This window comes from Panthera leo, chromosome A2, assembly GCF_018350215.1.
Source record: "Panthera leo isolate Ple1 chromosome A2, P.leo_Ple1_pat1.1, whole genome shotgun sequence".
Classification (NCBI taxonomy): Eukaryota; Metazoa; Chordata; class Mammalia; order Carnivora; family Felidae; genus Panthera; species Panthera leo.
Window position 1 is genome coordinate 118256823 of NC_056680.1, and position 27203 is coordinate 118284025.

The 27203-nt window shown below is 39.6% G+C and overlaps 1 protein-coding gene and 1 non-coding gene across 4 annotated transcripts in view; one reads left to right on the forward strand and one right to left on the reverse strand.

Moving 5' to 3' along the window:
* TAX1BP1 (Tax1 binding protein 1) overlaps positions 1-27203 on the forward strand; it is a 90918-nt gene that overhangs the window by 55021 nt on the left and 8694 nt on the right. Inside the window, exons 13-16 of one of the 3 annotated variants that reach the window (XM_042920852.1) lie at positions 1996-2121; positions 5774-5845; positions 23147-23330; positions 23907-24055. In XM_042920852.1, coding sequence (XP_042776786.1) covers positions 1996-2121; positions 5774-5845; positions 23147-23330; positions 23907-24055 — 531 coding nt within the window. The remainder of the gene's footprint in view (positions 1-1995; positions 2122-5773; positions 5846-23146; positions 23331-23906; positions 24056-27203) is intronic. The other 2 variants (XM_042920861.1, XM_042920869.1) reach the window with 2 other exon arrangements.
* Positions 10082-10189, reverse strand: LOC122214708. Its single transcript, XR_006200083.1, has one exon. It is a non-coding gene; the product is annotated as a small nucleolar RNA U13 (small nucleolar RNA).

Here is a 27203-nt window from a genome sequence, read left to right on the forward strand (position 1 = left end):
GCACAGAGCCTGATGCGGGCTCAAACCCACAAACCCTGAGATCATGACCTGAGCTGAAGTTGGACACTTAATCAACTGAGCCACCCAGGCGCCTTGAGCTGTATAAAATCTGCAGTTTGATCAGTTTTGCCATATATACAGTTGTGAAAATACTATAGTGCCAAGATAACATTTCTATTACTTGCCAAAGTTTTTATGTGCCCATTTGGTATATGTGCTGCTGAAATGAGCAGTTCTATTTGGAACTCATTCCTCCCTCTATTGCCATCCCAGGAAACTGTTGGCTTGCTTTCTGCCACTGTAGCCTACCTTTTATACAGTTTGTATAAATGCAGTCATATGGTATATACTCTTTTTTTTCCTGTCCTCTTTCAGCATAATTATTTTGAAATTTATCCATGTTGTTGCTTTTATTGGTGGTTCATTTTCCTTTTTATTGGGAGAGTTCAGATCTTTGCTGTTTTAAACATTGAGTTCATTTTATTACTGAATTGTAAGCTTTATTGTGGGTAGAAGTCTTTTGAAACATGTTTGGGAAATATTTTCTCCCAGTCTGTAACTTGCCTTTTCATTTCCTTAACGGTGTTTTTAGAAAAACTTTTGATTAAGTACAGATTTATCAATTTGCTCTTTAATGTTTTGTGCTTTTTATGTTTTTTTTTTTTTAAGTTTATTTATTTTGAGAGATAGCAAGCGGGGAAGGGGCAGAAAGAGGCAGACAGAATCCCAAGTAGGCTCTGTGCTGTCAGTGCAGGGCCTGATGGGGCTTGAACTCAAGAGCCGTGAGATCATGACCTGAACTGAAATCAAGAGTCAGATGCTCAACCGACTGAGCCACCCACGCACCCCTCTGCTTTTTATGTTCTAAGAAACACACACCTATAATCCAACTTGTAAAGATTTTTTCTTCCATAAGTTTTATAGTCCTAGGTTTCACTAAATTTAGGCCTGTTAACAATTTTAAGTTTATTTTTGTGTGTGGTGTGAGGTATGGTAATGGATAGTAAGTTGATCTAGGATTAATTGTTAAAAAGTTGCTTAGAGCATGTTTTTAAACTTTTACTTTGAATATAAGACATTCAAAATGAAATTGCCAATTTACCCTTTGGTCGTGGTTTGTAACTCCTTTCTTTTAATATTCTTGGTTGTAGAGAAGAGCATTGTATAAGAAGTCAACCTAGATAATATCTTGGTTAGGAAATCCCAGAGTATTATTTGTCTACATCTGGAAGCAGCGTCATTATAATCATACGATTCTTTTTTCTTTTTTCTTACCTCTCTGCAAAAGTTGTATATGCTTATTGTGAAATCTTAGGCATTATAGAAATAAAGAGTAAAAATGGTAAAAGGTACCATCATGATCCTGATTCCAAGTGATGAGAGCTATTCATATTTTGTTTATATTTTTCTACACAACATGATATAGAGTCATAGAAGATTGTGTTAACTTTTAAAACAAAAATAAGATTATACTGTATATTTTGTTTTTGCAACTTGCTATTTTAATGTATCTTGTTCCTTGTTAATGTGTAGATCTACTTTGTTCTGTTAAATATATACTATTTCATTGTATGGACTTAAAATGATTTTCCCCATTGTCTACTGACATTATTTCAGTTTTTCTTTTTTTATTTTTTTTTTATTTTTTAAAAATTTTTTTTTTTTTTCAACGTTTTTTATTTATTTTTGGGACAGAGAGAGACAGAGCATGAACGGGGGAGGGGCAGAGAGAGAGGGAGACACAGAATCGGAAACAGGCTCCAGGCTCCGAGCCATCAGCCCAGAGCCTGACGCGGGGCTCGAACTCACGGACCGCGAGATCGTGACCTGGCTGAAGTCGGACGCTTAACCGACTGCGCCACCCAGGCGCCCCTATTTCAGTTTTTCTATTGTTAGTGTTAAAATGAAACATTCAGTACATATCTAAATATGTTCATAAAGATAATGGCTGTATCTGTGTTTTTAAAAGTCTTTGGTAATTCTAATTTCATTTAGGATGAGAAAACAAAATGCAATAAATATGCCGATGAACTTGCAAAAATGGAACTGAAATGGAAAGAACAAGTGGAGATTGCTGAAAATATAAAACTAGCACTAGCTGAAGTAGAGGATAATTACAAAGTAAGTCAGTATTTGTATAATGTGAGGCAGGTGCACCTGGTACTTTTGCAGATGTGTTAGCTATAATTTTTATCAATCTGATGTGCAGTTTTAACATAGATAATTGGGATAGTATTTTTGTATATAAGTAAAAATGTACTACATTTTTAGTGGAGTATAGTTAATTAACTATGAACTGAGAAAATGAATACCCATACATATTACCATTGTGGCTTTAATTCTGTTCATTTTGATGGCTAATTAAAATGATATCTTTTAATTTTGCTTCATTTCTAAGATGAAAAGTGATCATTTCATTATCATATTTGTTCATTAATAAGTTTTTTAATGTTTATTTATTTTTGAGAGAGACACAGAGTGCAAGTGGGGGAAGGGCAGAGAAAGGGGGAGACACAGAATCCAAAGCAGGCTTCAGGGTCTGAGCTGTCAGCACAGAGCCCAACGTGGGTTTCTAACCCACAGACTGCAAGATCATGACCTGAGCCGATGCTTAACTGACTGAGTCACCCAGGCACCCCCCTATTTATTCATTTAGAAACAAACATGAGTGTATATAAAATTATTTTAGGGCCTCAGGGCTCCTGGGTGGCTCAGTTTGTTGAGTGTCTGACTCTTGGTTTCAGCTTAGGTCATGATCTCATCGTATGTGGATTCGAGCCCTGCGTTGGGCTCCACGCTGACAGTGTGAGGCCTGCATGGGATTCTCATTCTGTCTCTGTCTCCCTCTCAATCTCTCTCAAATATATTGAAAAAAATAATTTTAGGGCCTTGACATTTTTGTGGGGATATAATAATATGATTAGTAATTTTAAGATTTATATGAGTGTTATTAAATGAATCACCAAAATGTGTTACCTGTGATCCTAAAAAGTACTGCAGAGTGATGTAATCTTTTTTTAATTATGTCATTAGGAGGCCACATGTTTATTATTATTTTTCTTAAGTTTATTTTGAGAGAGAGCGAGCGTGTGCACAGAAGAGAGGGCAGAGGGAGAGGAGAGAGAGAATTCCAAACAGGCTCCGAACTGTCAGTGCAGAGCCTGACCTGGGGCTTGATCACATGAGCTGAGAGATCACGACCTGAGCCGAAATCAAGAGTCGGATGTTTGACTGAGTCACCCAGGCACCCCAGTGATACAATCTTAATTAAAATTGTTTTTGCCAGTGTAATAATAGGCAGCAAACAAGCTTAAATAGTAAATTATATTTGTAAGAGTGTTAGAGAAAAAAATAGGCTGTTTAGCTAATTAATAAGTAGGAAGATATTTTTATTCTAAGGAATAAAATATAATCTTACATATTTTGGTATCTATATGTACATGTAATTTGCATATTTTGTGTGACTAAAGATCAGGAAGTTTTGAATGATTTAACTTTGCTATAGTGTAGCTAATTCTACTTACAATTTTTAAATGTTCTTAAAGACACCAAAGATTAGGTTTCTCCCTGGGGCTGGAGAGGGTGCACATTATATACTAAGGTAATTTTACTGGTGGTCTTTTTTTCAATCTTGATCTATTGTCAGAATGAAATTTTCAGACTTTTAATTAATGAGATTATTGTTTCTGGGATAGCTGTGGATATTGTTTTCAATGACTGGCAACTTTGCTTATTATAAAGTGTGAATACTGAATTTATGTGAACTTTATCTTTGCATATTGACTAGAAAAAAAACTCATTTAGTAAAATTAAAGCCTACTATATAGAGAGAGCACTGTGTTAGCTTTTATCTGGGTGATCACACAGGTATGGCACAATGCTATCTATGCTTAAGGAGTTTACAGTCTACTAGAGATTGCTAGTGGTATCATGGTGATGCTCACAACTCCTTGATATTCGTGACCCAGCTAATCATCTGTCAGATTCATGGGAAGTTAAATAATGTTTTTAGTTCATTAATGATCAAAGTGAGCATCAAAACTAATGTTCTAGATTATGCTGCTGGTAAAGGTGCTTGGCTTTTTGTTTAATGCCCTTTGACTTCTTTTGTACTGTTGAGATAGTACTCACTAAACAGATACTCGTTGGACAAAGCAAAATGGGATGAAGTTCTACGTGAATGATAAGTCTAAGAAGTACCTTAGAGCTGTTTTCAGGGGAATATTTAGGAGTTAAACATGGAGAAAACAGACCCTTGAAAGAGAAAACTGGAGGGGAGGAGAAGCAGAGCTCGGGAAAGAAAGAAGCGGCATTCTAAGCAGATAGAAAGGCATTAATATACAGGTTTGGGGGTGAAAAGTGCAGAGCATAGTCTGGAGATTATGAGCAATCTTGAGTAATAAGACTTCAATGTCTGTAATGGAGTAGATTGGACTTGATAGATTGAAGCCACGTTTTGGGGGGCCTAAAATGGAATTTTAGTGCTATTTGTTGTTAAGAATTTTCTAAGAGTAAAGAAAGGGACCCAACTATAGTGGGTCTTTGTGAAGTAATTTGGTAACCCTGAGGGGATTTATAGGTGGAAAGAGTTTTTGAAGGTGAGAAAATCAGATAGAAATATTCTTAGAGAATTACTTGATAAAGGCCACCCCTTTGGGGACCGTCCTTGATCACTTACTCTTGAACAGGACATGAGTCTGTCAAGGAAATCTTTGAAAGGCATCCTCAGGGAAAAATTATTTGAAGGATAGTTTTGTGTTTGTATCCATAATGCTTATAATGCAAATGGGCGGTGGTTAAACGAATGAATGACTTAGACTGACGATGTTGGGAAGAGGAGTAGGAAGTGTAACAGCTTCCTAGCTTCAGTCACACTGGGCTCTGAGATTGGTAATATCTGTTAGCAAAAGTTAGAAAAGTAGGTTTGGGACCCTTTGCCCTCAAAATGCAGAAAGACAATAATGAAAACATGTCATCCGTCAATTGAAAAGACAGATTTGAGGGTGCCTACGGTAGTTCAGTCAGTTAAGTGTCCGACTCTTGATTTTGGCTCAGGTCATGATCTCACAGCCCACATCGGACTCTGTGCTGACAGTGCAGAGTCTGCTTTGGATTCTCTCTCCTTCCCTCTCTGCTTCCCCACCACCACTTGAATGTGACCGTCCTTCTCTCTCCCGCTCTCCTCCCCACCCACCCCCTCCTGCCCCAAAATAAGTCAATAAACTTAAAAAGAGAGGCACCTGGGTCGCTCAGTCGGTTAAACATCCAGCTTCGGCTCAGTCATGATCTTGTGGTTCACCATTTTGGGCCCTGTGTTGGGCTCTGTGTTGACAGCTCAGATTCTGTGTCTCCCCCTCTGTCTGCCCCTCCCCTGCTTGCTCTCTCTCTCTCTGTCTCTGTGTCTCAAAAGTAAATAAACACTTAAAAAAGAAAAGTACTGTATCTATAAAAAAGATTTGGAACTTGGGGAAGAAAGAGGTGTGCCACATTTGTTAATAGTTGTGATTTTTCCCATGGGGATCATAGTTGAAGGCGTAGAAAAAAGGAAGTTTTCAGGGGGAATATAGAGAGAAGAAGCCAAAGAAGAAACTTCGATAACACTCAAATTTAAACAAATTTTGGGGGGGATAATATCCAGAGATGTCAAAGAATAAGACCCAAGGAAATACATGGGTTATGGTAATAGTAAGTATTTTGATAGAATGGTATAAACTAGCTCTTGATGTGTAGGGAGAGAGTGGATAATGAAAAAAATGATGATTTCTTTTTTCAGCTTCAGTTGGCAGAGAAAGACAAAGAAATAAATGGACTGACGACACATTTGGAAAAACTCTCCGGGGAGAAGGTATCGAATGGTGTACTTTAACATCTTTCATGAGACAGTGAATGATACTACAGCTTTATGAAGACACACATTTTATAATCACGTGAGGGTGGCTAAAAAAAGTTAAATTAAGGGTGCCTGGGTGGCTCAGTGGGTTGAGCGTTCGACTCTTGATTTTGGCTGGGTCATGATGCTAGGGTCATGGGCTCGAGTCCTGCTGAGCTCCTCGCTGAGCATGGAGCATGCTTAGGATCCTCTCTGTCCCTCTGCCCCTCTCCCCTGCTTCTGCATGCGTGCGCGCTTGCGCTCTCTCTTTCTCTCTGTCAAAAAAAAAAAAAAAAAAAAGTTAGGATAAAGAAAAGACTGAAGCAGATCTTAGTATGCTTAGGTCCAGAATCTTTTTAGTTAAATAATATTTTTAAAATATTTTACTTTATGGGGAAAAGGCTGAAGTGTTTAAGTTTAGCTTGCTCTTTGTTACATATATTGTATTTAATAATAAAGAAATTTTAGGATGTTTAAATTTAGAAAGAGTAAAAAATTTAAAAGTTATACATGATATTGTCTTTATCTGGTTTTCTTTCGTGAAGGAAACATTTTAGAAGTTATTTAATGATTTATAGTGTAACTTACCAGTGAAACAGAATGTACATTTATAATGTAAAAAATGCTACAGTGTAGCATTTCACAGAGTATTGTTTGAGGTCTTTTGGGGGCCCCTATCCCCTTTTAGAGGTCTACAAAGTTACAAACTATTTTCATAATACTAGAGTGTTATTTGCGCCCCCCCCCCCCCCCCCCCCCCCCCCCCGTACTGTGTTACATTTAAACATGCTGGTATGTAAGCAGTGGTGTTAAAACTGCTGGTGTGTTAGTTTTTGAATCAAGGCAGTTACACCAAACTCCGTTAGTGTAGTTACCATACATGGGAGGACCCTGCCACCCCACCTTTCCTGTGCCTGTTATCTCTGCCCCGCAGCAGCATCTGGGCAACGCCAGTGGCTGCTGGGCTTCTCCTGGGGCCAAAACAGATTTCCCAGCCACTGGCGGCCCAAAAGTCTGGAGAAAATTTGCTTGCCGTTCTTGCTGTTGGGCAGCTCTCCAGTCCAGCGGAAGGGCTACGTGTCATGAGGGAAGCCAGGCTGTGAAGAGCCGGGTTGCTTCTGTGGCACGGGCAGAGCTTTAGAAAGATGGTCCTCGAAGCACACCTGGTAATTGTTGCATGATGAAAGGTAATTGTCGCATGATGATCCTGCCCTGCTGCCCCCAAAATAAAAATGGACTCCTGTTGGTCCCTCCCCCCTCCCCCCAACCACACACACTTGGGCACTAAGGGAGGTCAGTCGGTTGTCCCCCTCCCTTCCTTTGCCGGGACTTGGCAACCCCAGAGAGGAGCCGCTGTGCCCTGAGTCCCAAGAGGGTCTCTGAGGGCTCCCTGCCTTGCAGCCTCCAGCAGGGGCGCCTCTGTAGTGTGAGGGCGCTGGGGCTCGTGTGGGAGGCCATGTGGCGCGGCCATTCCCACGGGAATGGCACTAGCTGCAGACTTGGCACCTCTGCTCTGGATCCTGGGTTAAACTTGAAGTTGTGTTTTAGCTGGCGTGTCTTGGCTTGTGGTCCATGTGAGTCGGCTCTGTCAAGTCGCCATAATAAAGCTTTGTAAGGTGGCAAAAAACATGTTAACCGTTCATCTTAACCATTGCAGTAAAGGTTAAAAACAAAAAGCCTGATGATGAAACAGTAAAATAGTAATCTTTTATTTTCAAACGTTTTTTTAATCTTTGTTTTTGAGAGAGAGAGAGAGACACAGTGTGACCAGAGGAAGGGTAGAGAGAGCAGGAGACACAGAATCCGAAGCAGGCTCCAGGCTCTGAGCTGTCAGCACAGAGCCCGATGCGGGGCTCGAACTCATGAATTGCAAGATCATGACCTGAGCTGAAGTCAGATGCTCAACCGACTCAGCCACCCAGGTGCCCTGAAACAGTAAAATAGTAATCTTAATCGAAGCTTGATCTCAGGGTGCATGTCTTTTTAATATTCTATGTGATGAAATGGGAAGTACCCCCAAAGTGCTTCTGCCTGAAGTATGATGGTTATCTTAAAGTGAAGTACTTGTGCAGTTGTTTGGGTTGTGAGCTGAACTAGCTGCTTTTTTCCTAGCATATCGTTTCTGTATTAAAGAATGACTAATATGGGTGACTCAGTTGGTTGTCTGACTCTTGATTTTGGCTTAGGTCATGATCCCAGGTTCGTGGGAATGAGCCCTGCATCGGGTTTCATGCTGAGCGTGGAGTCTGCTTAAGATATCCCCACCCTCTCCCTCTCCCCCCCCCCCCCAACTCCTTGCCCCTCTCCCCCCCTCCTCGTCCCTCTCCCCTGCTTATGCGCTCTCGTGCACTCTAAAATATATATATAAAAAAAAATGACTAGTAGACAAGATATATAGTTATTTTAAAGGTAAGGTATTTGGTAGGTGTTTTCTTGAAAAGAAGTGACCTTTAAGGAAAAAACAAATGATAGTATTTATTGCCAGTGATAAAATTCAGGCTTTTAAGCAAAAACTAGAACTTTGGGTAACTTGTATCTGCTACCGTGAGCTTGATAATTCCCAGTGCTTACACACTTTTCTGATAAGATGGGCAGTAATATTAAGACTGATTTTTAAAAAGTGTTTAGTTAAATTGGCCAGCATTTGGAAGATCTACATGACTCAGTGAACCAATCAAGTTTCCCAAATGACCAATGATGATACTACAAAATCACCCATGATAAGGAGGCCATTCAGATCTTAGGGTTGAGTGGCGTTGCTGTGTGATAGTTGCAGAATTCTGACTTATCTTTTTTTTGTTGTTTTTAAAGTTTGTTTGTTTGTTTATTTATTTATTTAGTGTGTGTGTGTGTGTGTGTGTGTGTGTGTGTGTGTGTGTGTAAGTGGGAGGAGGGGCAGAGGGAGAGAGAGAATCCCAAGCAGGTTCTGTGCTGTCCGCACAGAGCCCAGCACGTGGCTTGATCCCATGAACTCTGAGATCATGACCTGAGTTAAAATCAAGAGTCGGATGCATAGCCAACTGAGCCACCCAGGCTCCCTGAATTCTGATTTTTCAAATCCATCATTTTCTGTTTGTCCCTCAGCATTCTATAAGGAAGAAGAAGAACCTTTGGGGTGTCACAGAGCTTCCCTACCCTCTCCAGGCATGGCACTGTCTTAGCACATTGGTGTGTTCACCAATTGGAATTGTTTAAGAATTTTAAATCTGGGGTTTGAATATAATAGCATGGTTAATTAAATCATTGGTCAGGTGATTTAACTCAGTCTCCATCTTCCCTCCTATCCCTGATGTAGAGGGGGGCTGTTAGTAAAATTTCTAACTCTCTGTAGTCACGTGCTTGGTCCTTCTGGTGGAACTGAGGGCTTCCCAGGAGTCACCTTGTTAGCATAAATTATATTAGTCTAAAGGGACTTACTATGAATGACAGAAGACATTGTTGCTATTCAGGAAATTCTAAGAGTTTTAGGAGATCTTTGCTAGGAACCAGGGACAAAGGCCAAGTACATTTTTGTATCTGTGTATGTGTATGAGTATATTTTTAATTTATATTTAGGTGTCTTGTGTCCATCTGTCTATCTTCCTGACAGTCATGAGTATGAACTCTTTAGTCAGTGGATTGGAATTTGTTGCTCTTTGGTTTTGTTTTAAATATTTGTGTATTTTGAGGTGAGTGTGCAGAGGAAGAGGGAGAGACAACTTCGGGCAGGCTCCACACGCAGTGTGGAGCCCAGCGTGAGTTGAGATCATGACCTGAGCTGAAATCAAGAGTTGGATGCTTAATGGACTGAGCCACCCTGGCACCCCTAGAATTTTTTTTTTTTTTTTTTAATGTTTGTTTATTTTTGAGAGAGAGAGACAGAGTGTGAGTAGGGGAGGGGCAGAGAGAGAGAGCGAAAAATAGAATCTGAAGCAGGCTCCAGGCTCCAAGCTGTCAACACAGAACCCGACGCGGGACTTGAACTCACAAACCACGAGATCATGACCTGAGCCAAAGTCGGAAGCTTAACCGACTGAGCTACCCAGGTGCCCCGGGGACCCCTAGAATTTATTACTGTTCTTAATTGGATGTTTCTACAGTTCTAGATTTGGTCAATGGAAGCACTTTGAAACTGGTTTCCTGATATTCACCTGTATCAAAAGGGTGTTGTTGATTTTTTTGAGTACTTAATATCTTTCCAGCATTGCAAGATATTCTGGCTTATCTTGTACCCTTCTTCCTCCTGCCTTGCGGAGGTTGTAACAAGGTTTGAGGGAGGCACATGTCATACAACAATGGGAACAAACACCCAGTCATCACGCTTTTGAACTACAAAAGGATCTCATCGTGTACCCTTCTTAACTCATCTTTGGTTTGTCCGTTGTTGTGTTTGTTCTTTTTTAAAGTTTATTTAATTTGTTTTGAGAGAGACAGAGATAGCATGAGTGGGGAGGGGCAGTAAGAGGGAGAGAGAGAATCCCAAGCAGGCTCCATGCTGCCAGTGCAGAGCCCGACATGGGGCTCAAACCCACGAAACTGTGAGATGATCACCTGAGCTGAAATCAAGAGTTGGACACTTAACTGCTGACCCACCCAGGCACCCCTGGAATTGTCCTTTTTTTTTTTTTTTTTTTGTAATAAGAACAGAGTTTTTGGCTTATTATTAGAGATGGTATTTAGAAACCAAAATATGGGCCCTCGGTGTGTCCATGATTCCTGGTGCTCATTGCCTCTAGATCTTTTCAGTGGACAGAACTAAGAAATGTTATTTTAGATATCATGAATTGTGGTCCAACTCCACACAGTTCTTCTCCTTGCCTTCCTCATTTCCTATTTCTATGTCCCGTCTACCGTGAGAATTCTGGTGTCCAACAATACCAACACTTGTATGCATTTGCCAAACCCAATAATCCACAAATATTACTATGAGACAGAAACCTATTAAGTAAGAATAGAATTTGAGGGGCATCTGGTGGCTCAGTTAGTTAAACGTCCAACTCTTTTTTGACTCAGGTCATGATCTCAACAGTTTTGTGAGTTCAAGCCCCACATTGGGCTCTGCGCTGACCCTGTGGAGCCTGCTTGGGCCTCTCTCTGCCCTTACCCTGCTCGCGAGCGCTCTCTCTCTCCTCCCGCAAAATAAATAAACCTAGGGAAAAAAAAAAAAAGAATTTGAGATTGAAGTTGTTTTTCCTGCCTCTTAACACTTTAGAGTATTATGTTGAAATAGTTTTTTCTTCTTCCTCCTCTCTCCCCTTCCTCTTTGCTTTTAGTGTGTGGGAACACAAAATGAAAAGTGGGTTATAAAGATTCCTGCAAAGGGACACCTGGGTGACTTAACATTGGCTCCTGATTTGGGCTCAGGTCATGATCTCACTGTTTGTGGGAGGGAGCATGGAGCCTACTTGGGATTCTCTCCCTTCCACTCTCTGCCCCTCCCCCATTTCCATGTGCTAGTGCTCGCTTTCTCTAAAAAAAAAAATAAAAAAGATTGCTGCAAGTAAACAATTAAAGATAATTAAAACAATAGCACAAATGAAGAGTGAGAAAATGATTTTTTTTTAATTTCTGGTATGAGTTTTGGTCAAGTGTATTGCAAAGTTAAAACAATGATGCTCTAATCATGGGGCACCTGGGTGGCTCAGTCAGTTGAGTGTCTGACTCTTGATTTCTGCTCTGGTCATGATCCTAGGGTTGTGGAATTGAGCCCCGGGTCCAGCTCCTTACTGAATGTGGAGTCTGCCTGGGGTTCGTTCTCTCTCCCCTCTCCCTCCACCCCCCTCTCCCTTTCTCCCTTCCCCTTTCTCCCCCCTCCCTCCCTTCCTTCCTTCTCCCCTCTCCCTCCTCCCTCCTCTCTCCCTCCCTTCTCCCCCCTCCCTTCTCCCCCCTCCCTTCTCCCCCCTCCCTTCTCCCCCCTCCCTTCTCCCCCCTCCCTTCTCCCCCCTCCCTTCTCCCCCCTCCCTTCTCCCCCCTCCCTTCTCCCCCCTCCCTCCCTTCCTCTCCATCTCTCTCTCTGTCTCCGTCTCTCTCTCTGTCTCCGTCTCTCTCTCTGTCTCCGTCTCTCTCTCTGTCTCCGTCTCTCTCTCTGTCTCCGTCTCTCTCTCTGTCTCCGTCTCTCTCTCTGTCTCCGTCTCTCTCTCTGTCTCCGTCTCTCTCTCTGTCTCCGTCTCTCTCTCTGTCTCCGTCTCTCTCTCTGTCTCCGTCTCTCTCTCTGTCTCCGTCTCTCTCTCTGTCTCCGTCTCTCTCTCTGTCTCCGTCTCTCTCTCTGTCTCCGTCTCTCTCTCTGTCTCCGTCTCTCTCTCTGTCTCCGTCTCTCTCTCTGTCTCCGTCTCTCTCTCTGTCTCCGTCTCTCTCTCTCTGTCTCCGTCTCTCTCTCTTCTTCCCTCTCTCCTTCCCCCTCTCCCCCCCTCCCCCCTCTCCCCCCCCCTCCCCTCTCTCCCCTCTCTCTCCCCCTTCTCTCCCCTCTCCCCCCCTCCCTCTCCCTCCCTCTCTTCCCCCCCTCCCTCCCTCTCTTCCCCCCCTCCCTCCCTCTCCCTCCCTCTCTTCCCCCCTCCCTCCCTCTCCCTCCCTCCCCCTCTCTCTCCCTCCCCCTCTCTCCCTCCCCCTCTCTCCCTCCCCCTCTCTCCCTCCCCCACCTCTCCCTCTACTCCTCCCCCTGCTCACTCTTTCTGTAAGATAAAAAATGAGTGATGCTGTAATCAGAGCTGACAAGAAGTTGGGAAGAGATGTATATATATTACAAATGCTTCAGACAACTTTGAGATACGGATTTACTTTCAGTATTGTGAATAAGAAACCCAGCTCTAAGTGTGTATTGTGCTTAGAGATATTCGCTAATGCTAGAGAGAAGCAGTCAAGATACTTTATATATTTTACAAGTATAAAAAGACATTTTTATATGAAATATTTGTATATGATACATACATAAAATTGTTTAGAATTTATAAAATGGTTATATTACCTACCTGACAATTAATATTTCTACATTAAAATGTGTTTGAGGGGCACCTGGGTGGCTCAGTCGGTTAAGCATCCGACTTCAGCTCAGGTCGTGATCTCAACAGTCTGTAAGTTCGAACCCCGCATCGGGCTCTGTGCTGAGAGCTCAGAGCCTGGAGCCTGTTTCAGATTCTGTATCTCCCTCTCTCTGCCCCTTCCCCGCTCATGCCGTCTCTCTCTGTCTCTCAAAAATGAATAAACGTTAAAAAAAAATTAAAATAAATAAATAAATAAAATGTGTTTGAAGTTTTATATAGGATATAGTCCTGAATGATTATAACTGCTTGTATGTTTTATTATGATATAAATGGCTGAAATCACATAAAATAGCATTGTAACTGTAATATACTGCACTAACAAATTTTCCCCAAACTTAATGGCTCAAAGCATTTGTTATTTCACAGCTTCTGTGAGTGAGGAGTTCGGGTGTGACTTAACTGCGTCTTCTGGCTTTAGACCTCTCACAAGCCTGCAGTTAGGTTGTCAGAGGGCTCAGTCATCTCATGGACGTAGATTTGTTTCCAAGCCCACTCAGGTGATGTCAGGATTCAGTTCCTTGGTGGTTATTAGTCCAAGGGCAGACACACTTCCTCTGCTGCCATCTTCCATGCGGTCACTCCTCTCCTGTACTCTTGACTCAGGTGAAAGGTTACTCAAAACACAGGGTAACCTTTAAAAATGTAAAGCTGATCACTTCCTTGCTTAAAGCTCCTTAATGGGCCTGTTGTGCACTTAAGATTAAACCTTAACATGTGATATTTTGTATGACTGGCCTCCATTTCTCTCTCTGTTCCCATCTTAAGCCACAGTGTCCTGTTTCACTATCCTCCATTGCAGAGTCTCTCTCAGTAGTTCTCAAACTTGAGCTTGCATCAGAATCCCCCGTAGTGCCTGTTAGACCCTAGATTCCTGGGTTCCATTCCCAAAGTTTCTAATTCACTAGGTTTGTAGTGGGGCTTGAGATTTGTGTTTCTAAGTTCCTGGTGCTGCTGCTCTGGGCACCACACTTTGAGAACTGTTCTAGTCACTCAGTCTGTACAATTCACCAATTGCCTTGTTTTCTCAGGGCCCGCATTCATGTCCTTTATCAGGAATATTCTTGCCTACAATTCCTTATTATTTTGTTAGACTTTTTTTTTTTTTTTAAGTTTAAACCTAAGAGGGGCCCTTGGGTGGCTCAGTCAGTTAAGCATCCAGCTTCAGCTCCAGTCATGGTCTCATGGTTTGGTTTGCGAGTTCAAGCCCTGCATTGGGCTTCGTGCTGAGAGTGTGGAGCCTGCTTGGCGTCCTGGCTCTTTCCTCTCTCTCTCTGTTCCTCCCCCACTCACACTTTCTCTCTTAGGATAAATAAGTAAACTTTTTAAAAAAAGAGTTTAGGGGTGCCTGGGTGGCTCAGTCGATTAAGCATCCAGTTTCGGCTCAGGTCATGATCTCATGGTTCATGGGTTCGAGCCCTGCATTGAGCTCCACACTGACAGTATGGAGCCTGCTTGGGATTCTCATTCATTCTCTCTCCCTCCCTCCCCCACTTGCACTTTCTCACTCTCTCAAAAATAAATACAAAAAAAAAAAAAAAGTTTAAATATATGAGAATAGAGAGAATAATAGAATGAACTGTTGTACTCCTCACCCAACATCAGTAATTGTTATTTTATGGCTGTCTTATCTATGCAACCATAATTACCTTCCTTCTTCCCCAGTGATTTTTTTTCAACTATATTCCAGAATTCGTATTACTTCCCTCTAAATATTTAAATATTCTTTTCTTGATTCATCCTTCAAGTCCCAGATTAACTGACTCTTCCTGAGTGAGGCCTTCTTTGACCTCCCACTCTGAAGTACATACCTTTATTGAATTCACACCTGGGACCTGTTACTTTTATTTCGTAGCATTTAACATAATTTGTAATTAATGTTTATTTCTGCCTCTGCTTAATTGTAAGATACATGAAGATAGGAAATGTCCATTTTATTCACCATTTGTAGCTCCTAGTACAGTGCCTGATACTTGAAGTTAAGTATTAGTTGAATTAATAAATTAATGGGGCAAACATAATTTATAGCTTTTGCTTATAAAAACATTTGGTGAAAGAAATGTACTGGAATCAGCAATTTTATTGTCAGTAAGTACCCTGCCCTGTCAGGGTGCAATAGAAGTAGGACAGTTTGGGGGCGCCTGGGTGGCTCAGTCGGTTAAGCGGCTGGCTTCGGCTCAGGTCATGATCTCGCGGTCCGTGAGTTCGAGCCCCGCGTCGGGCTCTGGGCTGACAGCTCAGAGCCTGGAGCCGGTTTCAGATTCTGTGTCTCCCTCCCTCTGACCCTTCCCTGTTCATGCTCTGTCTCTCCCTGTCTCAAAAATAAATAAAAACGTTAAAAAAAAAAAAAAAAAAAAAGGACAGTTTGTTTTCTGCTTCTGGTCTCCCTGAGTTACTCCTGATTTTCTTGCTGGTTACACTGTAGTTTTATGTTACTTAAAAAGTCTGTATTTATAAGAATTTCTGTTTCCTATTTTAACAGCTTATTTAATGTTTATCTCCCCAGTGTTATCTCAGAACCATCAGAACCCCTACCCTAGTAGGGTACAAGGTTAGGACTAAGTCCCTTTTGTGTATCACTAAAACCTAGATCCACTAGAATGAACCAAGTGATTGTTGAGTGGATAAATGAAAAGTACTTACCACCATCTAACTATTTATTTTACATATTTTGTGTATTGTAGTTCTTCTTTGCCCTAGAGTATAAACTCCATATGAGCGGGAATTTTTGTCTGTTTTGGTTATTCCAGAATCCCTAGTGCCTACCACATAATACTCCCTAAATATTTATTGAACATGTGTGTGAATAAAAGAACTAACAGTATGAAGTAATAGCTCTCTTAAGATTAAAAACCCTACCAATTTAGGGATGCCTGACTGGCTCAATTGCTAGAGCATGTGACTCTTGATCTCAGGGTCGTGAGTTCAAGCCCCACATTGGGTGTGGAGTCTACTATAAATAAATAAACACATAAATAAATAAATAAATCCCTACCAGTTTAACTTCATTTAGGAACTTAATAGCTTAAAATATCTTATTTTCATGTCATTCAAAAACTATTTAATAGAATTATCATTTTCATATTTTCATACTATTTCAAATATTCTGCATAAACGCCTTAGTAGAAACATAAAGGGGGAGAGTAAAGAAAATAATAAGCAAAAGCAAAATGGCAAATAATGATTTAAAAGAAAGATTGTGGGAAATACAAATAAAAATTTTTTAAATTAAAAACCATTTCAGAATAGTTGTTAACATCAGATACCTGACTATTTATTTTTTCTGAATCATTTTGTGTTTCCAGACGGTTTGCTTCCTACATGACAGTGGAAGAGTAGCATATATACTTAAAATTAACGGGAGATAGCTGTAATGAAATGTTATAATAATAGCACGATTAAATAATCATGACCCCACACAACTGGTCCTAGGAAAGTCGTAGACTACCATGTTTCCCTTTTTAGCTAAAACTTAGCGGCTATCTAGGAGTGATAAAAGGAGGTTATGAGAATTATATAATACCTTGAACAGCTTGTTCAGAGTTGTAATTCCGAACATTTAATGTCTTTCCTCCTCTTTGATTGGGTCAACATGTGGCATATAAGGGAAATATATTACTCCTCCTGTTTAACAGTTGGGAGTACCAGAGACCTCCTTAATTCGTTGGGTAATTTGTAAAACCAAGGCTACTGTGAGCCATTTTGGGGCCTTGAAGAAGAAAAAAAGATGTAGGCATTCTAGCAGAGGCAAACCAGCTAACCACACTTTTGTGCCTTAGAACTATAAAAGAGGATTCCTAACAAAATCTATTCGTTACATTGTGGAGGCTTTTATTTTAGGAGGATTCTAAGTCAGTCATTAACAGTTTTGCCCAGGTGACATAGCTGTATCCTGTCATGCATGTCTTTGAAGGTAGAGGAGGTCTTGGAGGAGTTCTGAGTTTTTGGCCATTTTTCTTTTTTTTTTTTTTTTTGTACTTCTTTATTTTTGAGGGAGAGGGAGAGAGAGAGAATTCCAAACGGGCTCTGCACTGTCAACACAGAGCCCGACATGGGTCTCAAACTCCCGAACCGTGACAGCGTGACCTGAGCTGAAACCGAAAGACACTTAACCAACTGAGCCACCCAGGTGCCCCTTGACCATTTTTGTTCTAAGGGCCTTTTGATATAGTCTGGTGAAGTCTGTTTTCAGAAATAGTTTTAAGTGATTAAAGCAAAATATACAGAATCACAAAGGAATCAAATTCTAAGAAAGTTATCAAAATTTTCAGTTTATGATCTATGTGACAGGTAGTATATGTGCTTATTTCAAAATGTTAAGATTTAGCATGTCTAGTAATTACTAATTTCAAAGTAGTGAAATATAAAGGCTGTTTTGAGATGGCTGCAGTGACTGTAATATGAAGTGAATATATCTTTGATTCTGTAGGTGACAAAGGTATTGGAACCGTTCGCTTCTGTGGTTTTTGGCCTTCATAATCGAAGAAAATGCTAAATTTCAGTTAGAAGTTAGTGAAAAGATAACACATTTATTTTCCCCATCTAAATTGATTTATCTCCTGAATTCTAAACGTGGACCCTTTGGGGGGTGTTGTAAATGCAAATTTAAGAATCTTCTCTAAGTCAAGAGTTCAGTCTTCCAATTTACCAAACAGCCTACCCATAACTGTCTTGTTCATGTCACTGTGTTCTCTTCACCCCACCTCCAGTTTCCCTCATGAGGAATCAAAGCTGCTTGTTACTGGACCTTTTCTTACCCTGCATCCTATTTGCAGGGGATTTATTACATCTCTGATGGTAGAGGAGAGGGGTATTAACTTAAGAGTGAACTCTTTATTGTGTTGGAATCTCTGAAGTTGCTTGACTATACCAATGAATGCATAAATCTCTTGTTGAAACCCTTGACTCCATATAATTTGCTTAAACTTTTGTAGCAGTTGACCCTGTCTAAACCTTTTACTCTTTCCTGTCCTTTTCCTCATTTCTTGAATCCTTTTGGAAATATTTTTTGGGGGTGCCTGGGCGGCTCAGTCGGTTAAGCATCTGACTCTCTATTTCAGCCATGGTCGTGCTTTCATTGTTTGTGAGTTAGAGCCCCGCGTCAGGTTCTGCACTGACAGCTCACAGCCTTGAATCTCAATCCCTCCCTCCTTCTCCCCCACGTCTCCCCCCTCCACCCCCCTCTCTCCCTCTCCCCCCACCCCAGCTCTCTGCTCTTCACAGCTTGGTGTGCTCGCCTTCACACGCATGCATAGGTGCGTTCTCGCTCTCTCTCAAAAATTTTAAAAAAAAATTTTTTTTTTAATTTACTCTCACTTTTTATCTACTCACATTGCACTTTCACAATACTGAATTACGGTGGCAGCGCGTCTGGGGTTTTTTTGATTCATGGCAGGAGATGAGGGAACCTCTGTTGAGGTCCTGCTGTGTTCTAAACACTCATTTCTCAGTAGTCCTCCTAGGGCTGGAAAAGATAGATTCTTCAGGGTTATTAGTGCTGGAGAAGTCTGACTCCAGTCTGCCATATTATTTGTTTCTAATTTCTGCTTATTTATTTCTAATTTCAAGTATGCCTAGAATAGCTTTGCTAGAATAACCTTAGTAAGGACCATTTTACCATGTTATTACTGTTTCAAGAACAGTTAGACCCATTGTAATAAACTGTATGACAAAGATTTGGCACATCTGGCCTTCACTTGACTTTTTAGCTACATATTTCTTGCTCTTAACATGCAACCTGTGCTCTAGCCACATCGTTCACTTAACCAATCCTGCAATATGCTTATTATTTCATGTATCTTCTATACTTTAAAAAAAATTTGTTTTTAACATTTATTTATTATTGAGAGACAGAGCATGAGCTGAGCATGGGAAGAGCAGAGAGGAGTAGACACAGAATCCAAAGCAGGCTGCAGGCTCTGAGCTATCAGCACCGAGCCTGACACGGGGCTCGAACTCATGAACTGCGAGATCATGACCTGAGCCGAAGTCGGATGCTCAGTCGACTGAGCCACCCAGGCACCCCTATGCTCTTTTCACAGGCTTAGGACAACTTGTAATTGCTGTATCTCTTCTCATCTCTTCTCTGCTGTATCTCCTAAATTGACTTGAATTTTTCATGTTTACCAGTTTTTCTTTCTATGGTAGTGACTTACTTTGTTTTAAGAGTCTTATCTGTTTTCTCATAGGTGACATTTAGCAAAACCAGCTGAGCTGGTTTTGCTTTACAGATAAACTTTTCCACTCTTATATTCTATGTTAAAATTTCTGGTTGATTTTTTAAATGACTCTATTGATGTACAGTTTAATGAAACCCACCTATTTTAAGTGTAACTTGATGAATTTTGGTAAATATATATAGTCTTGTAATTACCACTGTATTCAAACTATAGAATGTTTCCATTGTACAGACTTCCTTCATGCTCATTTTTAGTCAGCTCCTTCAGTTATCCCCAGTCCCAGACTGTCACTGATCTGTCTTCTGCTACTGTATAGTTTTACCTTTTCTAGCATTTCATGTAAATGCAATCATGCAGAATTTATCCATTCACTAGTTAGACATTAATCCTTTTACCAGCTGATGGACATATGGATTATTTCTAATGTTTTGCCGTGAATAATGGTGCTGTGAACATTCTCATCTCTCTGTGGGCATGTGTTTTCATTTTTCTTGGGTAGATGCCTACAAATGAATTGCTCTCTTGTATGATGGATTTGTTTTTAAGAAACAGCCAAACTGTGGGGCGCCTGGGTGGCTCAGTCAGTTGAATGTCTGACTTCGGCCCAAGTCATGATCCCGTGCTTCATGAGCTCAGGCCCGTGTCAGGCTCTGTGCTGATAGCTCTGAGCCTGGAGCCTGCTTCGGATTCTGTGTCTCCCTCTCTCTCCACCCCTCCCCTCTTGCCCTCTGTCCCTCCCCTCTTGCCCTCTGTCTGTCTCCCTGTCTCCCCAGAATAAACAAACATTAAAAAAATTTTTTTTAAGAAACAGCCAAATTGTTTTTCAGAGTGGCTGTACCATTTTGCATTCCCACTGGCAGTGTGTGAGCATTTCAGTTGCTCTGTAGGCTCTTAGTACTTGGTATTATCAGATTTTAATTGTAGTCTTTTCTGGTGGGTATGTAGTATTAACTCATTATGGTTTAAGTTTTAATTTCCCTGATGATTAGTGGTGATGGGTATCTTTTCATGTGCTTATAGGCTATTCATATATACTTTTTTTTTTTTTTTTTGAGCAAGAGCATGAGCGGGGAAGGGGCAGAGAGAAGAGGGTTGGGGGTGGGGGACAGAGGATCAACGTGGGCTCTGTGCTGATAGCAAAGAGCCCAATGCAGGACTTGAACTCTCAAACCATGAGATCATGGCCTGGGCCAGAGCCAGACGCTTAACCAACTGAGTCACCCAGGCGTCTCTTGATTCTTTTGTAAAGTGTTCATATCTTTTATCTATTTTTTCTATTGAGTTATCTTTATTGGTTGTATTTAGTTTTAAGAGTTCTTTATGTATTGTACGTACAATTCCTTTGTCATATATTTTGGAAATATTTTCTCCCAATATGTAGCTTTCTTTTTCACTTTTAAAAATACTATACTTGAGGGGCTTCTCAGTGGCTCAGTCAGTTAGGTGTCAGACTTTGGCTCAAGTCATGATCTCATGGTCTGTGAGTTGGAGCCTTGCATCAGGATCTCTGCTGTTAGCAGAGCCCACTTCAGATCTTGGGTACCTTGCCCTGCCCCCATCTGCCCTCCCTACCCCCCCCCCAACTAAGCATTTAAGAAAAATATATATCTTTGAAGAGCTAAATCTTCTAATTTTGAAAATAGTTTAATTTAGCAGTATTTTTCTTAATGATTCATGCTATTTGTGTCCTAACACATTTTTGCCTCATTCAAGGTTACAAAGAATTTTCTTTTATTTTCTTCTACTAGATTTATAGCATTAGCTCTTATGTTTAGATTTATGATCTATTTAAAGTTAATTGTTTTGTATGGTATGGTATATAATCAGAATTTGTCCATTCCAGTTCTTTTAAGCTTATGCTTAAAAAAGCCCATCCCTGTCCTTCATTGAATTACTTCTGCATCTTTGTTGAAATTGAACGGACTATGAATATGGGTATTTGGGGGGCTCTGTCCTTTATTGATTTATATCAGGGGTCAGCAGACTAACAAGCCAAATATGGCCCATGGCCTATTTTATAAATAAAGTTTTATTAGCATATGGCCATGCCCATTCACTTAGGTATTACCTCTAGCTGCAACGGTAAAGGCATATTTGAGTAGTTGTGACAGACTGTTTCTTACAAAGCTGAAAATGTCTATCAGGCCCTTTATGGGAAAAATTTGCCAGCCCCTAATCTGTATGTTTAGTCATATGCCAACATTGTGTCTCCTGATTTTATAGCTTCTTATATCATAAATCTTGAAATCAGGCACAAGTCTTTGTTTTTTGTTTTTTTTTAAATGGGCTATTTTAGCACCTTTGTATTTCAGTCTTTATTTTCGAATCAGCTTGTCAATTTATACAAAAGCCTGCTGGGATTTTGTTGGGATTGTATTGAATGTATAGATCAATTTGGGAGGAGTTAATAGCATAAAAATGCTGTTTTCCAGTCCATGAATGTGGTATATTTCTTTCTGTTGAGGCTTTCTTTAGTATCTCTCAGTAAGTTTGTGGTTTTTAGTGTATAGGCCTTGCACATTTTTTTATTAATTTATATTGGAATATTTTGATATTATCTATTGATGCTACTATAAATGGTATCTTTAAAAACTTCATTTTTCAACTGTGTGTTGCTTATATATAGAAATACAGTTGATTTTATGTATTGACCTTGTATACTGCAATCTTGCTAAATCCACTCATTCTCCTAGTTTTAGTAGATTCCTTAGGATTTTCTACATATGTAATCATATCTCCTATGAATAAAGATGATTTTACTTCTTCCATTCCAGTCTGCTTTAATCTTAATCTTGCCTGAATCCACTGTTTAGTATCTCTAGTATGATGTGGAGTAGAAGTGGTAAGAGCAGGTGGAATTATTTAGTTTTTCACCATTAAGGTTCACTGTAGGCACTTTGTTGTTCAGTCTGGCTATTTGAAATGTCTTTTTTCATATTAAGGAAGTTCCTCTTTATTTCTGGTTTGCTGAGATTTAAAATATATATATGTGAGACTGTTGAGTTTTGTAAAATGGTTTTTTTACATCTATTGAAATGATCATACGGGGTTTTTTTTTTTTCCATTAGTCTGTGAACATAGTGATTTACATTGATTTTTGGATGTTAAGCGAACTTTGTTTTCTTGTGATAAAACCCACTTGGTCCTGTTATTTTTAAATACCATATTTGATTTTTTTGTTTGTTTGTTTTGAGAAAGTTGTGCACACACATGAGCAGGGGAGGGACAGAGGGGGAGAGAAAGAGAATCTTTTTTTTTTTTTTTTTTTAACATTTATTTATTTTTGAGACAGAGAGAGACAGAACATGAACGGGGGAGGGGCAGAGAGAGAGGGAGACACAGAATCGGAAGCAGGCTCCAGGCTCTGAGCCATCAGCCCAGAGCCCGACGCGGGGCTCGAACCCACGGACCGTGAGATCGTGACCTGGCTAAAGTCGGACGCTTAACCGACTGAGCCACCCAGGCACCCCGAGAAAGAGAATCTTAATCTCGAGCCTGACGTGGGGCTCGATCTCATGACTATGAGATAATGACCTAAGCTGAAATCAAGAGTCAGATGTTTAATCAACTGAGCCACCCAGGCACCCCATGTTTGATATTTTAATGAAGATTTTTGCATCAGTATTTATGAGGGATGGGGTCTGCAGTTTTCCTTAATGTCATTGTTTGGCTTTGGTATTAGAATAGTGCTGGCCTTATAAAGTAAGTTCAGAAGTGTTTTTTGAAAGAATTTATATGGGTTTGGTATTTTTTAAAAATAAGTTTCTTAAATGTTTGATAGAGTTTACTAGAGAAGCAGCCTGGTTTGTTTTTGTTTTCTGACTTTTATTGACAGCTAACTTGTAAGAGCTGCCCAGTTTCCTCTTAGCTCAATAAAAAGAGTATCATCGTGGCACAAATTTGAAAATGCATTCGGCTTTTTTATTCTGCCTTCTGATGTTGGAAGGGACAATTATGCGTAGTTGAGAGCCACCTGTATTCTTTGAACATGATGGGGAAATAATTTTATTTTATTTTGACCAAATGTTTAATGCTGCCCCTAAAATATTTCATTGCTTATTCACCTTTGGTTTTGTTAATTTTAGGAACTTAAAATGAGTCTAGAAAATCAAGCAGAAAGGAAAACAGAAGGTCCGAATTCTCAGAGTCCTCGGAAGATCTCACAGCGTCTCAGTACATGCTCAGAGCAAAATGGTCATGTTGCTGCAGTGCCAAATGTACAGCCAGTTCTGCAATATGGTAATCCTTATGCAACACAGGAAACCAGAGGTTATTGAAATATTTTTGGCTTTGGGTTAACTGAATATGAAGTTTTTTGGTTTGTATCTTCCTGAGATTAGAGAACTATTAGTACAGTTAGCTGTAATAGAAATCTTATTTATTCATTTATCTATCTGTTTATTTATTCATTTTAAAGCTATCTCTAGACCGAGATTCTTTTAAAGTTTATTTTTGAGACAGAGCACCAGCAGGGGAGGGACAGAGAAGGAGACACAGAGTATGAAGCAGGCTCTAGGCTCTGAGCTGTCAGCACAGAGTCCAACGTGGGGCTCGAACTCAGGAACCGCAAGATCATGATCTGAGCCACCCAGGCACCCCAGAAACATTATCTTATAACCAGTAGTTTTAATGTTTAACTAGGGTTCATCTAGGAGTGCTGCAGCGTGAATGAGTAGTCTTTTTGCTTATTACATGTAGTTCTTATTTTAAAAAATCACTTGGGTTAAAAGACATCATTTTTGTGATGCCCTAAAATGGTTCTTATATCCTGTTCATCATAGCTATACACAAAGATTCTCATTTTAGTACCAAGTTTCATTCTACTCTTCCAAAATTTTATTTCAGATGGAGCAGATGGTGCTTTTTACCCCGATGAAATCCAGAGGCCACCTGTAAGAGTACCTTCTTGGGGAGTGGAAGATAATGTTGTCTGCAGCCAGCCTGCTCGAAACCTTAGTCGGCCGGATGGTTTAGAAGACCCTGAGGATAGTAAAGTAAATTGAATTTCCATTTTCTGAGCCTGTCCCTTTTATTTTTTGTTTCCTGTAGAGAGGTTTGTGGAAGAAGGGAGTGTGTGTGCTTGTGTATGCATGTGATTGCTTACTTAATTTTTGGAAAAATCTGCTTTTATTTAAATTTGAAAAATCAACCGTCAATATGCGTCAGACTTACACTTTAGGATTTATACTAAAGTAAAAGATTAAGTTCAGAGAATGGCCTCAGAATATCATAGCTATCAGTTTAATCTTTAAAAAATGTTTTTGAGATATAATTAACATATAACATTAGTTCAAGTATACAACATGATTCCATATTTATATATATTGCTAAATGATCACTACAACAAGTCTAGTTAACTTTCATTATCACACATAGTTACAAATTGTTTTCCCTTTTGTGATGAAAACCTTTAAGATGTGCTCTTGGCGGCTTTCAGATGTATGATACATTATTATTAGCTATAATCACAGATAGGTTAATCTTAACTATCACTTATTAAGTAATTTATTCTTTTGAATGTCGATGTACTAGGTTGGAAGAAGCAGTGTTAATGACAATATTATGCTTCAGTATGTGTCCTTTAATTTTAACATTTATGCCCCATTTTAAATTTTAAGATGGACTATATATAGCTAGAAAAAGAGCAATCTTTATATATATAAAATATTTAAAGTATTTTATATATATTAAAATATTTAAAATATTTTAAGTATACATTTAATATATATATATATATATATAAAGTATTTTATATATATTAAAATATTTAAAATATTTTAAGTATACATTTAATATATATATATATATATATATATATATATATATATATATATATATATAATTATATCACAATTTTCTCCTTCTGAGAAATAATTCTTTTAGACATCATCAGTATTTAATTTTTTTAGCAACCCAATACTGATTATTGAATTAGTTTGTGTAGCATGTCATTTTTACTTTTACTTCATTGAAGAGATTTCTTGACTATTTAATAATAAATTCTTTTCCTCATAGCAGCTCTTTTTGGATTTCCTGTGCATTAAGATGAATTTAAAAGAAATGCTTTATTGTGCTCTTTGCAAGTACAGCAGTATCATGACCTGTTTCTCATTTAATCTAGTTTGCTGCATTTAATTGCTATTAACCTTTGCAGAAACTGATCAGTGTTCAGACAGGCATGATTTTAGCCCTAGTGCTCAACACCCATAATGGAGAAAAATGTATTTCTCCCGCCTGCCTTTTGGCCTTCTATGTCCATTACTGGGAATAATTAGGAAAACTGTCAGAACTTTTGTAGCCTATTTAAGGTCTAGAGTATAATCTTACTGCTTTTTCACACCTTTACTTCACATTTTGCATATTTAATCTGATCATTCTTGGCACAGATGTTACATGTGACAAGCCCTTCTCTTCCATAGTCATCTGCTTCAGTTTAATTAGGAGAATGTTCTTTCTGATCTGTGTGCTTTGCCCTCCTGCAAACCCATGAGAAGCAGTGTTAGAGTCTTGTGCTCATTTGCTGACATGCTTAGATTTGGTAATGAGATGGAAGGACTCTTAATAGGCAACACCTTGGGTAATTGTATTTTGCAATCAGAAGATTTTTCACTTTAGACAGAAACTAATTTTTATGTACATTTAGACTTTTCAGAAAATCTTGTCATTACAACAATCACTTGCAAGTAAAGTATTTTAATGAATAATTTTTAGAATATAGAAAGCAGATTTGAGTTGACCTATTCCTTTTCTGTGGTTCCCTGCCCGGGGAGTAATTAACAACCACAGGACCCTGGAGTCAGGGTTGAGTTTGCTTGTTCTCCAGCCTACCTCAGTCATAAACTTGCCATATCTCCTCCTCCCTTCTGTACCAGAAACTGGTCAGCTATAAGATCAAAAGCCTTTTGTGACTCCCTTTTCCCTAATAATTGTAGTAGCAATAACTATAGCATCATAATTATAATGGTGCTTGGCTGTTTAAATATATCAACTCATTTATTCTTCATAGCAGTCCTGTGAGGTAGGAACTATTATGATCTTTTCTTTTATAATGGAGGAAACCGAAAGAATAACAGGCTTGCTTCATCACACAGCTGGTTAAGGGTACAGTCAGATGAGGATTTGAACCTCATCAGTTTGGCTATAAGAGCTGTGGTCCTAATCACCTATCAAATAGACTAAACCAGAGGTTCATGGCATGACACCATATAGGCGAAAAGAAATACTGAACAATTTCCTAATGAATGTAGTAACTATTTGAAAAAAATAACGTATTCTGAATTGAAAGAAAAACTCATATATATTTTTTAAGCTTATTTATTTCTTTTGAGAGGGTGGGGGAGAGAGAGAGTCCTTCTATGAGCATGGAGCCTGATGCAGGGCTCTGTCTCACAAGTGTGAGATCATGACCTGAACTAAAATCAGGAGTCAGATGCTTAACTGACTGAACCACCCAGTCTCCCCGAAAAATGCATATTTTTATTTCACTTTTAAATAAGCACAGTTAGGGGCACCTGGGTGGTGCAGTTGGTTGAGAGACCGACTTCGGCTCAGGTCATGATCTCACGGTTCGTGGGTTTGAGCCCTGCGTCAGGCTCTGTGCTGACAGCTCAGAGCCTGGATCCTGCTTCCGATTCTGTATTTCCCCCTTTCTCTCTCTTCCACTCTCCTGCTCGTTCTCTCTCTCTCTCCGTCTCTCTCTCTCTCTCTCTCTCTCTCTCTCAAAAATAAGTAAACATTAAAAAAAAATAATAAAGCCTGTCTTTAAAAAAATAAATAAGCACAGTTATTAATGGGATATATGTGGTTGTTGACCACTGTACAACTGCTTAAACCTCAGAGTCAGATTGGACAAGCCACCTTCATTTCCTCATTCACATTGATTTTCACAAAGCACATGCTTTGTTTCATCAACTGCCAAAAACCCACCTTCTTCTCAAAGATAAGGTGTCACTGAAAGGAATGTAGCACTATCTAATGTTGAAATTGTGGGCTATCTTGAACTAGTTGTTCATGTAGTATCTGACAATTAACTTAGAAAATTAAAAATCTCCCATAGTACTCTGTGAATTTGATGTGGTGCCTTAGCAATAGAGGAACCATGTAAGCCCTTGCTACTAAGAAGTACAGTATGTGGACCAATAG